At 41.9% G+C, this 16,190-nt stretch overlaps 1 protein-coding gene across 1 annotated transcript; it reads left to right on the top strand.

The window, feature by feature from the left end:
- The first annotated feature begins 2,840 nt into the window (after positions 1–2,840).
- LOC121284886 (tubulin alpha-1D chain-like) lies at positions 2,841–14,810 on the top strand. Its single transcript, XM_041200746.1, has 4 exons — positions 2,841–2,980; positions 11,387–11,609; positions 11,743–11,891; positions 12,994–14,810. The coding sequence occupies exons 1-4, from the start codon at positions 2,978–2,980 to the stop codon at positions 13,966–13,968; spliced, it is 1,350 nt and encodes a 449-aa protein (XP_041056680.1). The 5' UTR covers positions 2,841–2,977; the 3' UTR covers positions 13,969–14,810.
- The last annotated feature ends 1,380 nt before the right edge of the window (positions 14,811–16,190 follow it).

The raw sequence follows: 16,190 nt of genomic DNA, 5'->3' as shown, positions 1-16,190 counted from the left end.
AATAACTAATGAGTAAAAATGCATGTGCATTAAAGATACATTCACAACCTTCAAGTTGCAATAAAAAAAACAAAAATGCTGAAAATGCTTGACAGGTCTGGCAGCAGCTGTGGAGAGGGAAACAGAATTAAAGTTTTAGGTCAATGGTCTTTCATTAGAACCATTGAGTTCAAATCCTAAAATCTAATTTCCATCACTCTGAATGGAAATGAAACTCCCAAATTCCTTATTAAATTAATGAGCACGTATGACCTATAAAAAGGAAAATGAAAGAAAGAAGAAAAAAAGATGAAAGAAAGAAGAAAGACTTGCATTTATGTGGGGCTATTCGTGACTGCTGGGGGTTTCAAAGTGCCTTACATCCAATGAAGTACCTTTGAAATGTAGGCACGGTTGTAGGAAACACAGTAGCCAGTATGCGCACAGCAAGCTCCCACAAACAGCAATGTGATAAAGATCAGATAAGCTGCTATTTTGCGCTCATTTAAGATGGGGATGAGGAGAATTTTTTTCCTCTAAGAGGGTCATGGGTCTGTGCAATTCTGTTCCCCAGAGAGTGGTGGTGGCAGGGTCACTGAATATTTTTGAAGTCGAGGTAGATAGATTCTAGATTGACAAAAGAGTCAAAGGGTTTCGGGGCAAGGATGGATAGACATGGAACTGGCACTGAAACCATCGAATGGCCTTGTGACTCAGAGACAAGGGACATGGCTGGCACCAGAATTTTTTTTTTTAGGGGATGTGGGGCATCACTGGCTAACATTTATTCCCCTAATTCAGAGGGCATGTAAGTGTTAATTTAAGGGTAAGGATGGCAGATTTCATATTGTTACATTTGTCTAAATTCAAATTTCACTATCGGCCATGGCGGGATTTGAACCTGGGCCCCAGAGCATTAACAAAAACAAATAAATGCCGGAAAAACTCAGCAGGTCTGACAGCATCTGTGGAGAGAAAGACAGAGTTAACATTTCGAGTCCATATGACTCTTGTTCAGAGCTAAAGGGAAGTAGAAATGTGGTGAAATATATAGTTTTTAAGGGGGGTGGGACAGTTGAAGCTGGATAGAAGGCCAGCGATAGGTGGAGGCAAAGGAGAGATTGTGAAAGATGTCACAAACAGAAGATCAAATGATTGTTAATAGGGTGGGACTGGCTAAAGGAGGTGCTAATGGTGACGTAAAGAGTGGAAAGCAGAATGTGATAATGGCAGGGCCAGGGTAAGCTCTCTTGAAAGTGACAGATAGCCCTAGTGGAGGTGGGAGGAGGGGATATTGGTGGGAAAAAAGCTTGGGATAAAGTAAGGAACAAAAATGGAAATACATTTTAAAAATAATCATAATGAAAATAATTGGGGGGAAATATATAGATAAATAAAAATTAAAAGATAAAAATGAATAGAGAGAAGATGGGGGGATCAAAAAGGGGTGGGGATGGAGGAGAGAGTTCATGGTCTAAAATTGTTGAACTCAATATTCAGTCTGGAAAGCTGTCAAGTGCCTAGTCGGAAGATGAGATGCTGTTCCTCCAGTTTGCGTTGAGCTTCACTGGAACAATGCAGCAGGCCAAGGATGGACATGTGGGCATGAGAGCAGGGTGGAGTGTTGAAATGGCAAGCGACAGGGAGGTCTGGGTCATGCGTGCGGACAGACAAAAGGTGTTCTGCAAAGCGGTCACCCAGTCTGCATTTGGTCTCTCCAATGTAGAGGAAACCGAATTGGGAGCAGCGAATGCAGGAGACTGAATTGAGGGAAGTGCAAGTGAGATGCTGAGAGGAGTGATTGGGTCCTTGGACGGTGAGGAGAGGGGAGGTAAAGGGGCAGGTGTTGCACCTTCCGGGATTGCATGGGAAGGTGCCATGGGAGGGGGTTGAGGTGAGGTGTAGGGGGAGATGGAACAGTGGAGCAGTGTGCCCCGGATGGAACGATCCCTACAGAATGCCGACTGGGGGCGGGGGGGAGGGAAGACTTGTTTGATGGTGGCATCATGGTGGAGTTGGTTGAAATGGCGGAGGATGATCCTTTGAATCTGGTGGGGTCAAAAGGACAACGTTTGTCTCCTCCATCCCCACCCCTTTTTGACCTCCCCCCACTGTTTCTCTCTATTCATTTTTTTATTCATTTATATATTTTTCCCACTTATTTTCATTATTATTTTTTAAATTTATTGCCATTTTTATTGTTTTATCACCAGCTTTTAGCCTTTTCAATCTTTTTTCCCACCACCCCACCCCGGCTAGGGCTGTCACTTTCAAGAGAGCTTACCCTGGTCCTGCCATTATCACATCCTGCTTTCCACTCTTAATATATCACCATTAGCACCTCCTTCAGCCAGTCCCACCACTATTAACAACCCTCTGACCTTCTGTTTGTGACATCTTTTGCAGTCTCTCCTTTGCCTACTCCTACCGCTGGCCTTCTATCCAGCTTCATCTCTCCCCCCCCCCCCCACACCTTGGCCCAAACAGTATATATTTCACCACATTTCTGCTTCCCTTTAGCTCTGAAGAAGAGTCACACGCACTCGAAACGTTAACTCTGTCTTGCTCGTCACAGATGTTGTCAGAGCTGCTGAGCTTTTCCAGCATTTTTTTTTTGGTTTTGTTTCTGTTTCAAGTTTCCAGCATCCGCAGTATTTTGCCTTTATCCCCATAGCATTACCCTGGGTCTCTGGATTACTGGTCAGGCGACAATACCACTAAGGCCATTGCCTCCCCTCAACGTTGGGGACCCTTTGAAACATTAACTCTGTTCCTCTGCCTGCAAGCCGCCCAGAGATGTAGCAACTTCCTGTTTTTATTTCGGATCTGCAGTAGCTGCGGCATTGTACGTCTATTCCCGACGACGCAGGCCGTCACGTGATTTCTCAACACCGTCAGCACATGCGCACTGGGTTTATTCTGCAGTCGCGCATGAGCAGTGTAGAGCACCAGCTTCTGTTGTCCACTTGTGAGCAAAGCGCGCCAGCCGAAGACGAGAATGGTACGTGTGGTATTTCCCACCCCCCTTCCTTCAGCGTTTCTTTTAGTTAAAAAAAACCCATTTAACGTGGCTTTAATATTCCTCAAAGCAGGTTTCGTGAGCGAGCTGCGGTTTGCTTTTCGTTTTCTATTCAGAGTAACCGCCTCCCGCTTTTTATTTAATACTTTACCCGGCCTCGGTGGTGGATGGGGAGAGGAAAGGCGAGTCATCGCGTGGACGTGGACGAAATCGCAACACCGCTTGTAATGAAAGCAGCTTCTTTTTGAAGGGATGTAATTTATTTGCCCGCGCCCCTCCCTGTGTCACCCAAAATGGCGGTGGTTGCACATGAGGAAGGGGCCTGTGCGCATGCGTGAATTACAGCAGCCAGACGAGGTGTGGTCACTGCGTCCACGCATGCGCGGGTTAGGCCCGCCGGTTTTTTTTTTCCCCCTTCCCTCCCCCCCCCCCCCCCCCCTTCCCTGAAGGCGGGCCCGTCACGTGGTTAATTTTGGAACGCGGTGGCCCGTCTGTTTAACATGTGCTTTGCTGCGGGGAACGGGAAGCTGACAGTGCGATCCGGCCTGTGACAGCTCCTCTGCAGGAGCTTTCCAAGCTCAAGGAAGCAGAGGACTCAGGTGTAGGCCGTTCGGCCCTTCTAGCCAGCTCTGCTATTCAATAAAATCATGGCTGATCTCAGCTGTGGTCTGAGCTCCAATTGCTTACCTCCCATGACACTGAATTCCCTTGTGTATCAAAAATCTGGCTAAACTATGCCCTGAATACGTTTAATGACCCTCCCACTCCACTTATCTTCCGATCAGGCACTTAACAGCCTTCTGGACTCAATATTGAATTCAACAATTTCAGACCATGAACTGTTTTGATTTATTTTGTCACGTGCTGGTTGAATCTTGCTTTTTGCTTTAGAACAGAGCTATGCATTATTCTGGCTTTTACACTCACTCTGGACAAGTACTTTGACTTTTTACTGTAACCACTGCCATTCCCTTTGCCTTTTGTTCCAGGACACCTTTGTCATTTAATCTGTCCCACCCTGTACCCTATCGCAGACTTTCCACTTTGTTGTTCTTTCCCTTCCCCTCTTTTCTACCCTTAGTTCTTAAGAGTCATATTGGAGTCGGAACCTTAACACTTTTTCTCTCTCTCCACAGATGCCGCTAGACCTCCTGAGTATTTCTAGCATTTCCTGTTTTCATTTCAGATTTCTGCAGGACTTAACATTTATTGTAGCTCTCCGATTTAGTTTTAAATCCCAACCTTTCCCCTCGCAACCTTGCAAATTGCTGTTGTTCAGATACTTCACTGCCTTTTAGGATTTCCAATTGAATCTGATTCCACCATCCTTTCAGGTTATGGAACACAAATCATAATACCCCGTGGGGACATTTCTTATTTCCCTCCTCGTTCTTTCACCACTTTTTTAAAATCTGGGGCCACTAACCTTGCCAGTGAAAATAATTTCTCCTTACAAACTTGTCAAATTCCCTCCTAATTTTTAATATCTTTATTAGGTTTCCTCGTGACCTTCTCTGCTTTAAGGAAAACAATCCCAGCTTCTTCAATTTCTCCACGTAACTTATCCTTGATGTCAAGGGTTATGTGTACAATAATGGATGACGATGAACGATGATGGCTGTGTCAGAAAAACAGTTCACTGTTTAGGGTAGGGGAGTGAGGCAGTCACAGGGCTGGAAGAGGTTAGTGAGGCCATAGAGGGGTTTGAACACAAGGTTGATTATTTTAAACATGGAAGATTGGGAGTCCATGAGACAATATAGGTTTGTGCAAACAGGGCTGATGGGTGAGTTAGACTGCAGGTTAAATACTCATTTTAGCTCTATTGAGACAGCATTATAGATCGTTATGAATTAGCTGGATAAATGAAGGCCCTTCATTCCTTTCACTCCCCATGTGACTGGTAAATGGAAAATGTAAATTGATTACATTATTTCTCAGTATACAGCAGGACAATGCCATTGTCAAAATGAACTGGGGAATGTAGAACGTACCCCTACTGGTTGTTGATAAGCTTTTAAATTCACAATGTCAACAAAACAATAAAAATTGCAGCATTTCAAAAATACATTTAGTAATGAAGTGTCTGTGATTTTACGCTCTGTTTTATATGGGGTCGAATGATCTACAGCTGCTGCAAAAATTATTTCCCTATTCAGACGATGGGGAAGTTGTAAGTAAGCTTCCTGCATGATAGAAGAAAAATGCAAATCAGGACACATGATTGTATGCGCTTGATATCTCTGACCTGTCTTTCTATTTTTTTTTTGAATGCTCGTATTTTGCTGTCATCTGCAGGTGCTTTGTGTGTCTTTAGTTTGCTCTATCTTGATCACTGTTTCCCAGTAATTTGTCTTATTTTGATCTGCCAGTTGTCTCTTTAAATCTGGTGGTGTAATCTTCAGAAAATAAGTGATTGCATATATATTGGAGTGAGGGAATGTTGAGAGTTGCTGCAACATGGACAACTAACACAAGGTGGGGCTGAGAAAGCATTGGAAAGAAGCCAGGCTTTGGTGTTGAAATATGGTAGATTACACAGCTTGGGAGGATAGGTTAGATAGGAGGGGGAATGGGGCAGATTATCCTGTGGTCTTGGAACATTAATACCAAAGCATAGGTCTGAGTCCTGCAAAGATAAAAATTACAACACAGAAACAAGCCATTTGGTTTAAACATGTAGTTATTATGCTCACGGTTCAGTATCAACATCAACAGTGTGAAAATTAATATAAACTATACCATGTGACAGCCTCTGATTAAGATTCTGCAACAATGCAACCCTTTAGAAGAATGGTGCAGGGCATCTGGAAATGAGTTATCTTACATCTATGATCCTACTTTCTAATGGGATTCAGTTCTTGAGGAGAAAGTAGGAGCAATGAGCTCACACCTAGGACCTTTGGCTTATTACATGGATGTTGCTTCTATTAACTGGACTCTCCAGGGAGCAATAGATTTTCATACACAGTTACCATTTTCAGTCCTCGCAGAGTATTTAGAGCAATATATGTTGCCCCACAGTAGGGGTGAGTTACCCAAGCTGCATACATACGACTTAAGAGTAGGCCATTCAGCCCCTTGAGCCTGCTGCACCATTCTATAATATCATAGCTGATCTAATTGAGGCCTTAACTCCATATTCTGCCTACTCCCGATAACCTTTGATTCCCTTGTTAGTCAAGGATCCATCTAGCTCTGCCTTAAAAATATTCATTGACCCTGCCTCCACTGCTTTCTGGGAAGAGTTCCAAAGATTCATAACCCTCAGAGAAAAATTCTTCTCATCTCTGTCTTAAATGGGCAATCCCTTATTTTTAAACTGTATCCCCTAGTTCTAGTCTCTCCCATAAGGGGAAACATTGACCAATTGTTCGCTCAGTGTGCTCCCTTCTAGGGAATAGATTGAAGCAACAGTATTTGAAAGAGTGGAGCACAGATTGGAATACATTCTCTTTTCAAAACCTCCTAATAAATAAATCATTCAGACATTCCCTGTATGTTTAGGGGCTTTATTGTGGTGTTTTATTCTGCTAACTGGTTCTATGCTTCTCAGTTTCCTACTGGAGCAGTGTTCTAATTACTGACCCAGTTGCTAGTGCGGGGTTCTCCTGGGGTGGGCTGATTTTAATGTGAGATCTCTTGTTCTCCGATTAGTTTGCTTGGTCATTGTTCTATATCAGTACAATTTCAGGGGCACAAATCTGAAGATTGGGTGATAGGGTATTGCAATTAAGCTTTAATATTTAATTGCTTAATATAATGTTAAAGCATGTGTTATTTACAACTATGTGAGCCCCTAGCTTTGAAAGCAGAAATGATGTATAGTTTATGTGCTTGCAAATACAGAATTGTAAAGAGAAATAGTAATTTTCATTTTTCTCCTAAATTTGAAAGAAAACAGTTGAACATAACGCTCAAGGATCAGGATTTGATTGGGGAAGGGGTGGAATTGGTTTGCTGAATGTGTAATCTGTGTGGAATTTGGCAACTCAGTGAAGCCTCTGCACACGCAATTCTCTTTATCAGCAAATTCCACATTTCAAACCATGCCAACATATTTCTGATTATGTTCTGATTGTTCCTATTTAAACAGCCACCATTTATTGTGTACAGTGGTGAGCTCTATTAGGACATTTTTCTTTACCCAATCTGCTTTGGGATTCAGCTTTTTGCTGCTTTTGATCCCATATAAGCAGTGGAATGTGAAGTGGCAGCAAGTTAAATTCTGTTTCAGAATACTGTTCCCCTGGCTCCTTGTTGCAAACAAGACATTGTTAAATTCTGTGCTGTAAGCATATTTTAAAGAAAATATATAAAAAGTAATTGATAAGCTTTACAGTGTGTTCCACTCTCATTTATCTATTGTCTTTAGAAATACATCCCAAGGTGTTTTGCAGAAGTATAAATAAATAGACACTGAGCTGTAATTAATATTGGGAGGAGTTTCAAGGAGTGTCTTAATGGAGAAAAGGTGGATTTAGATGAAATCCCAGAGTGTGGTGCTGATGCACCTGCCAATGATGGGGTGAAGGAAGGGAGGAATGCATGTGAGGCCAGAATCTGAGGATTGGCGACAGGAAAGGGTGAGACTGTGAAGAGTTTTAAACACAAAAAAGGAATACTTGCAATTATATAGCACTTTTGACAACCACCAGACATCTTAAAGCACTTTACAGCCAATGAAGTACTGAGTGTGTAGTCACTTGTAATGTAGAAATGTGGCAGTTGATTTGCGCTCAGAAAACTTCCACATTCAATAGTGTGATGATGACCAGATAATCTCTGTTGATTGAGGGATAAATATTGACCAGGGCACTGGGATAGCTCCCCTAGTCCTCAAAACAGTGTCACGGGATCTTTTACATCCACGTGGGCAGGCAGATTGGATCTGGTTTAACATCATACGAACGAACTAAAAATAGGAGCAGTAGTAGGTCATTCGGCCCCTCAAACCTGCAGTGTCGCTCATTAAGATCATGGCTGACCTGTTTGTGTTTCGAATCCCACATTCCCATCTGCCCCCAATAACCTTTGATTCCCTTGCCAAAAAAGAATCTGTCCACATCCATCTTAGAAATATTCGGTGACTCTACCACCACCTGAGGCAGAGAGCCCCAAAGTCACATAATCCTCTGAGGGAAAAAACTTCTCCCCATCTCTCTCCTAAAAGGTCAACCCCTACTTTTGACACTGCCCCCTAATTCTGGACTCACGCACAAGTGGAAACATCCTTTCCAGGTCCACCTTGTCAAGACCATTCAGGATCTTATATACTTCAGTCAAGTCACCCCTCACTCTTCAAAACTCCAGTGGAAACAAGCCCAGCCTGTCCAAGCTAACTTCATAAGACAACCCGCTCATTCCAGGTATCAATCTAGTAAACCTCCCCTGAACCGTCTCCAACGCATTTACATCCTTCCTTAAATAAGGAGACCAAAACTGCACACAGTATTCGAGATGTGGTCTCACCAATCCCCTGTATAACTGAAACATAACATCCTTACTTTTATGATATATTTCTCATAATAAAGTATAGCATTCCATTAGCCTTCTTAATTAGGTGTTATACCTGCATACTAACTTTGTGACTCATGCACAAGAACGCCTAGATCCCTCTGCACCAAAAATTCTGTAGTCGTTCTCTGTTAAAGTAATACTCTATTTTTATTCATCCTGCCAAACTGAACAACTTCACATTTTCCCACATTACTCCATCTGCCAGACTATTGCCTGCCCACTCTCTCAACCTATCTATATCTGTCTGCAACCTCCTTTGTCCTCTTCACAGCATACTTTCCTACCTATCTTTGTGTCATCTGCAAACTTAGCTACCATGCCTTTGCTCCCCACTTCTAAATCATTGATGTAAATTGTAAAAAGTTGAGGCCCCAGCAAAGACCTCTGTGGGACTCCATTGTCACATCCTATCAATCAAAGACCTATTTATGCATACTGTTTTCTGCCAGCCAGCCAATCTTCTGTCCACATTAATATGTAGCCCCCCTTCCTCCCCCACACCATGAGGTTTATTTTCCGCAATAACTTTTGATGTGGCACCTTATCAAATACTTTCTGGAAATCCAAGTACAGTATATTTACAGGCTTCCCTCTATCCACAGCACAAGTTACTCTTTCAAACATCTCCAATAAATTGGTTAAACATGATTTCCCTTTCATTAAATCATGCTGACTCTTCCTGATTACCTTGAGTTTTTATAAGTGCCCAACTATAACCTCTTTAATGATCAATTCTAACACTTTCCCATTACAGACGCCAAGCTAACTGGCCTATAGTTTCCTGTTTTCTGCCTCCCTCCCTAAATAATACGGGGATTATATTTGCTACTTTGCAGTCTGATGGAACCTTTCTTGAATCTAGGGAATTTTGGAAAATTAACACATACTCATACCTCATCAGCCACCTCTTTTAAGACCCTAGGATGAAATCCATTTGGACCTGGAAAGTTGTCAGCCCACAGCTCCATCAGTTTGCTCAGTACCACTTCCCTAGTGATGTAATTTCACCAAGTTCCTCTCTCTCCTTCACCTCCCAATTTACAGCTATTACTGGAATGATTTTTGTAGCCTCTAGTGGACACAAAAACAAAATATTTGTTCATTGCATCTGCCATTTCCTTATTATCTATGATTAACTCCCCACCGTCTGTCACTAGAGGACCAACACTCGTTGACCTACTCTTTTCCTGTTTAAATACCTGTAGAAACTCTTGCTATCCATTTTTACATTTCTAGCTAGCTTCCTCTCGTATTCTAATTTCTTTCTCCTGATTAACTTTTTAGTCATTCTCTGCCATTCTTTATATTCTCATCAGTCATCTGACCTGCCATTCATCTTTGCGCAGTTATATGCTCTTTCATTAAGTTTGATGCTTTTCCTAACTTTTAGTTAACTACAGATGGTGGGTCCTCCCTTTTTAAAATTTTAAGATCACATCTGAAAGATGGATAATTTTTAAATGAGAAGCTAGAAACTAGTGTGGACTAAAGAAATGCAGAGGTGCTGGGTTCAGTTAGATTGAAGTTTTTAAGTATTATGATGTTTTGTGTACTCCTTGTCAGAAGGATATGAAAAGAGTAGGGCAGATACATTCAGATGTTACCAGTAACTAGGGTAATAATGGTACAATAGCATCGTTAGAATTTGGAGCTTTTTTCAGAGATGGAAAGGTTATGGGGCAATCTTCAAGGTTAAGAGTTTATATAACACATCATATCCAATAAGGGGGTAATATTTTAAGATGATCACAGAAGTACGTGAAGGGGATATTAAAATAATTTATGCAGTGGTTAGGAGGCGAAGTTTTAATTCTTTCATGGGATATGGACGCCAACATTTGTTGTCCATCCCTACCTGCCCTTGAACTGAGTGGCTTGTTAGGCTTTTTCAGGGGGCAGTTAAGAGTCAATCACGTTGCCGTGGGTCTGGAGTCACATGTAGACCAGACCAGGTAACAACGGCAGATTTCCTTCCCTAAAGGACATCAGTGAACCAGATGGGCTTCTGCAAAAAATCAAAGATTGCTGTCATGGTCACCATTACTGAGACTAGCTTTATGTTCCTGATTTTATTAATTGAATTTAAATTCCACCAGCTGCCATGGTGGGATTTGAACCCATGTCTTCAGAGCGTTAACCTGGTTTTCTGGGTTACTAGTCCAATGACATCACTACACCACCATCTCCTCTTTGAAGGATGGTTCAGAAATTGTTCGAGGGAATTAGGTATTTGCTTGTAAAAGAGAAATATTAAAGGATTTGCAGGGTGTGGTGGAATTAGACTGGGTAGCTCATATGGGGTGCAGAGTTACACTGGGGCAGAATTACCTGTTTTCTGGCTATAATCTTTTGATTCTGAAGTGACACTGTTAAGATGATTGGTTTTGGAACAGTCTAGTAATGTTCTCAGTTCAATAGTTATTGATTTGAATGGTGTAGTTGATTTTGTTTGCTGAGTTGGCTGTGGGACACCGACACAAATACATACCCCAATTATTGGAGCCTTGCTGGCTCATTAAAAGACCTATCAAATCAGTACCACTGCTCTTTCTGTACAACTCTGTACATTATTTTCACTTCACAGATGTGCTGAATAGCCTGTTATGCTGCAACTGTTCTGTGAAACCTAACCTAGCATACATTTGCAAGTGGACATATCCCACCACCATTATTATAGGTGCATTGATCTGTGTATATAAATCTCAGCAAGTTTAGAATTGCATTATCTAGTCAGTAATTTGTATGTGTATAAATGCCCTGGCTAATTCATATGTTTACTAGGGAACCAACATGGTTGTTTGTTACTGTCACCACTAATAATTTGTATTTTTTCTAATTTGTTGTGACTTTGTTTGTTTTGTGTCTCAGCGTGAATGTATCTCCATCCATGTTGGCCAGGCTGGTGTCCAGATGGGCAATGCCTGCTGGGAGCTGTACTGTTTAGAACATGGTATCCAGCCTGATGGGCAGATGCCCAGTGATAAGACCATTGGAGGTGGTGATGACTCCTTCAACACCTTCTTCAGCGAGACTGGAGCAGGGAAACATGTCCCGCGAGCTGTCTTTGTTGATTTGGAACCAACTGTAATTGGTAAGTCCAGTACAAGAATGCATTTATAACTCTCCCATTTATAGAGCTGTTTTGTACAAATTAATATTTCAGCAATGTATCCCTTGTCCTTGTGGGAGAGGGCAAATAAACTTACTGCTATTCTGCACTCCAGATGAGATTCGTAGTGGTACCTATCGCCAGCTGTTTCACCCTGAGCAACTCATCACTGGGAAGGAAGATGCTGCCAACAACTATGCCCGTGGGCACTACACCATCGGCAAGGAACTGATTGACTTGGTCCTTGACAAGCTCCGTAAACTAGTAAGATTCTTGTATTATGATTAATTAGCCAAGGGAGAAACTAACAGTAATTTGTGCACTGTTTTAACAAAATATGATAAATTCAGTTTTTACCTTTGAATCACCACATTACTCACACATGATCTATTTTCATATATTTTATTAGAAGACGTGATGGTGCATTCGGCTGCAATGGTGGCTTCAGAGATTTCCCTTCACATCTGAAAACCCGTGTATCAATCCTCACCAGGGAGTGGATAACTAAAAGATCACATCTCCTTGATGCGTGTTAAGAGTCACAAGTGAAATGCCTTCTTATAGTTTCCCAACTAGCTGCTGGTAATCATCAATCCACAGCTCTTAAGGTACCCTGTGTTGGGTGGTTTGAAGGTGTAGATCATTGAATTGGCACCTAGTAATACACAAGAAAGGGTTTTTTTTTTCAAAAAAAAGTCCCAGGTCCCAAGCTGGCACTTGCAGAAAAAATGTAAAAATCTGTTGGGATCAATCAAGGAATATTAACATAGTATTCAAGAACCCAAATTGGCAAATTCTGCATTGCCTGCTGATCATTCTGTTCATAAATGGTAGAGGAAGTTAATTAGTATTGTATTTGCTGACAATACCAAGCTGTGTGACCAGAAGACGACTGATGTCATTCAGTGCAACCTGGACTAATTTAAGCAGATGGATGGATCAATTGTTTGTGATGTGCAAAGTGGAAGATGCGTTGTGGAACATGAAGCATAAAGAAACACTATATCAGTTGGATAAGGAATTGCATTGTGATTATTGCTCATTCACCAAGTACTAGAACGTCTAGTAAGATCTGATTTTCTTTTTCCCTACATCTGATTTTTTTCCTACATTAATGCGATGGCCATATTTGAAACGTTTGGGGTAATCTTTTTATAATGTACCTGCAAAAGGGCATAAGTGGGTTCAGAGCAGAGTAGCTAGAATGATTCCAGGACTTGTGCCTCAAAGTTAAAAGAATCGAAGAATGAAATCTTTTTACATTGGGGAAATTTTAGATTTTCTTTCTTGTGGACTCTACTCTCTGGCCAAATTTTAACCTGTTCCTTTCTCCCCCTCCTCAACCCCCACACCCTCTTCTCCACAGGCTGACCAATGCACAGGACTCCAGGGTTTCCTCATTTTCCACAGCTTTGGTGGAGGCACTGGCTCTGGTTTCACATCCCTCCTGATGGAACGTCTCTCCGTTGACTACGGCAAGAAGTCCAAGCTTGAATTTGCTATCTATCCAGCTCCCCAGATCTCCACAGCTGTAGTTGAACCCTACAACTCCATCCTGACCACCCACACCACACTCGAACACTCGGACTGCGCCTTCATGGTAGACAATGAAGCCATCTATGATATCTGTCGCAGAAACCTGGACATTGAGCGCCCAACCTACACCAATTTGAACCGATTGATTGGTCAAATTGTGTCCTCCATTACAGTATCCCTTCGCTTTGATGGTGCTTTGAATGTTGATCTGACAGAGTTCCAGACCAATTTAGTTCCCTATCCACGTATCCATTTCCCTCTGGCTACCTATGCCCCTGTGACCTCATCTGAGAAAGCTTATCATGAGCAACTGTCTGTGTCTGAGATCACCAATTCCTGCTTTGAGCCAGCAAACCAGATGGTCAAGTGTGACCCTCGCCATGGCAAGTACATGGCTTGCTGTCTGCTCTACCGTGGTGATGTGGTGCCAAAAGATGTCAATGCTGCCATTGCCACTATCAAGACCAAACGCAGTATTCAGTTTGTTGACTGGTGTCCAACTGGTTTCAAGGTCGGCATCAACTACCAGCCTCCCACTGCAGTACCTGGTGGGGATCTGGCCAAGGTGCAGCGTGCTGTGTGTATGCTGAGCAACACCACGGCCATCGCTGAAGCCTGGGCTCGCCTCGATCACAAGTTTGATCTGATGTATGCCAAGCGCGCCTTTGTGCATTGGTATGTGGGTGAGGGGATGGAGGAAGGGGAGTTCTCAGAGGCCCGTGAAGACATGGCAGCCTTGGAGAAAGATTATGAAGAGGTGGGTGCAGATAGTGTTGAGGATCAAGGTGAAGAAGAAGAATATTAGGAAAACTGAAACATTCCTGAATGTTAGCTGAGATCAGTTTGCTGGTCGGATGCAAGGTGCCCATTAAGAGGAAGTCTAATGATCTTGTATTTTCTTTTCTCCCCAAGTGGAAGTTGTGCTATTCTTGCTCACATTATGTTACCTTTATAATAAGTTTGCTGAATATTTACTTGTTTGCAATAATATAGAAATCTAGAACTTGGTGAGCAACTGGTAAAAGCTCATATTTCAATATGAGGATTTGACTAATAGACATGTTTTAAGTATACAACAAAATGTAATTAGAATCCATATACCATTAGACTTAAAAAGTGGAAGTACACCATGCAAACAGTTTGACACCTGACCCATCATGGGACTTCTGACCTGCCAATGAATTCTTAAAATATAGATTATTTAACCTCATTGTGTATTATTTTTTTAAATTTGTCTTTCAAGGTATCACCAATGTAGGTAATAACATCTGCCTAATTTTGGTATTTGTGGACTGAACAAAGCACAACCCTGTGTAAAGAAAGAACATTTGGGCTAAAAGTAGCCAGTTAACATAATTAATTAATTCAAAATATATTGTTTCGCAAAGTTTGAATGGAAGGAATTATGCCTGTATTTTAATGTTATCCTGCATCACGAGTGAAGTTGTAGGTGGGTGCACACTAACAGAATTGTAAACATTTCCGGAAACTCCAGTTGACCACTCTGATCTAGAGCGCAATACTATTAAAATGGTACAGTTGCGCCAAAATGGCACAGTTTCCAATTTTAAATGTTGGGAGAAATAATTAACCAATTTAAAGATTTGTAATGTTAGAACAAAATGTTTCAATAAACTTCTGCACTTATATAAAAGTTCATTGTAATTTACTATTGCAGTTTTTGCAAAATTAACCTCTTGAGCTTCCATTGCGTACTCCCTCTTAAATATATTGGCATACCTACAGAACCCGTTTGGCATATACTGGGGCAGAATTGTAAACTTTGTCCTGTATCTGAGGAAATTGACACCAAGTACCTGGGAAGAGAAAATGGTTCACTCTTAACTATATTGCACAGACTTGCTTGTCTTGTTAATAGCCAAATGAGAAACTATTTCCAGTTATTAAGATGACACTTGGAGACAGAAAAGGAAAGATGTTCAGTAACAACATTGTTTTATCTTGAACTGAAATCAAGAAGTAAAGGCAGGGAATATGTTATGTTCTCCAATTTTGACAGTAAACAGTTCCTTTAAAATAACTGAAACGGTGGCAGTCAGCTTATTTTACCTTTATCTCTTTCTCCCGGCACTCCTGGTCACTTGGGCCCTGTTTTCGCATTGGCTAGGGTCAGGTGAGCACTTCTGGACTGCGGCATCCCACAGCTGGAGTCCAGACGCCCAATCCCCTAAACACACTACTCAACAGGACATAACCTCTAACTGCCACTTGGTCTATTTTGCATGTGGTATTATTCCACATGCATTTATATAACACCTTTCATGACTTCTGGATGTTCTAAAGTGCTTTAGAACCAACAACGTACTTTAGAAGTGTAGCTACTGTTGTAATATCAGAAATGTGGCAGCCAATTTTCGCACACCAGCTCCCACAAAGATCAATCTTTTTAAATTATTCTGATTTCCAATTGAGGTTCTCTACAGAGGCTCAGTTTTAAGTTATATTGGTTAGGGAATAAATCTAGAAATAAGTCCCCTACTTATCGAAATAGTGTCAGTGGGATCTTTTACGTCCACCTAAGAAAGCAGACAGGGCCTCAGTTTAATGTCTCATCCAAAACACGACTTCTCCAACAATGCAGTGCATCCTTAGTGCCAGCAGTCTGAGTGGCAGCCTAGACTTTAGTCCTGAGCGGTTTGAACTTCTGATTCAGAGGCAACAATGCTACCAACTGACAGATTTCTATAAGGGTTTGGTGTTGTCCAAGCAACCGGAGGATGATGCATGGGATAAAAACAAAAAATGCTGGAAATACTCAGCAGATCGGGGTTGCGGAGAGAAGATAGGGGAATGACTCTAGGTGAATTGCTTATTCAGAGAGCCGGTGCAGACACGTTGGGCCAAATGACCTGCAGTGCGGCAATTCTGTGATTCTGAGGTCAGGTGGCATCTGGAGAGAAATAGCTCAACCTTTCCTTATTCTTTCACTGGCTAGGCCAGCATTTATTGCCTATCCCTAATTGCCTTAGAGAAGGTGGTGGTGAGCTGCCTTCGTTAACTCTGCAG

This window comes from Carcharodon carcharias, chromosome 12 (assembly GCF_017639515.1).
Source record: "Carcharodon carcharias isolate sCarCar2 chromosome 12, sCarCar2.pri, whole genome shotgun sequence".
NCBI classification, from domain to species: Eukaryota; Metazoa; Chordata; class Chondrichthyes; order Lamniformes; family Lamnidae; genus Carcharodon; species Carcharodon carcharias.
Note: the sequence above shows the minus strand (reverse complement) of the source record. Positions and strands in the feature narration are given on the sequence as shown.

Bases quoted from the DNA above. Each gene is read 5' to 3' on its own strand.
- LOC121284886 (XM_041200746.1), top strand. The intron at 11,610-11,742 runs GTAAGTCCAGTA...TCTGCACTCCAG, and splicing joins TTTGGAACCAACTGTAATTG to ATGAGATTCGTAGTGGTACC. The intron at 11,892-12,993 runs GTAAGATTCTTG...TCTTCTCCACAG, and splicing joins TTGACAAGCTCCGTAAACTA to GCTGACCAATGCACAGGACT.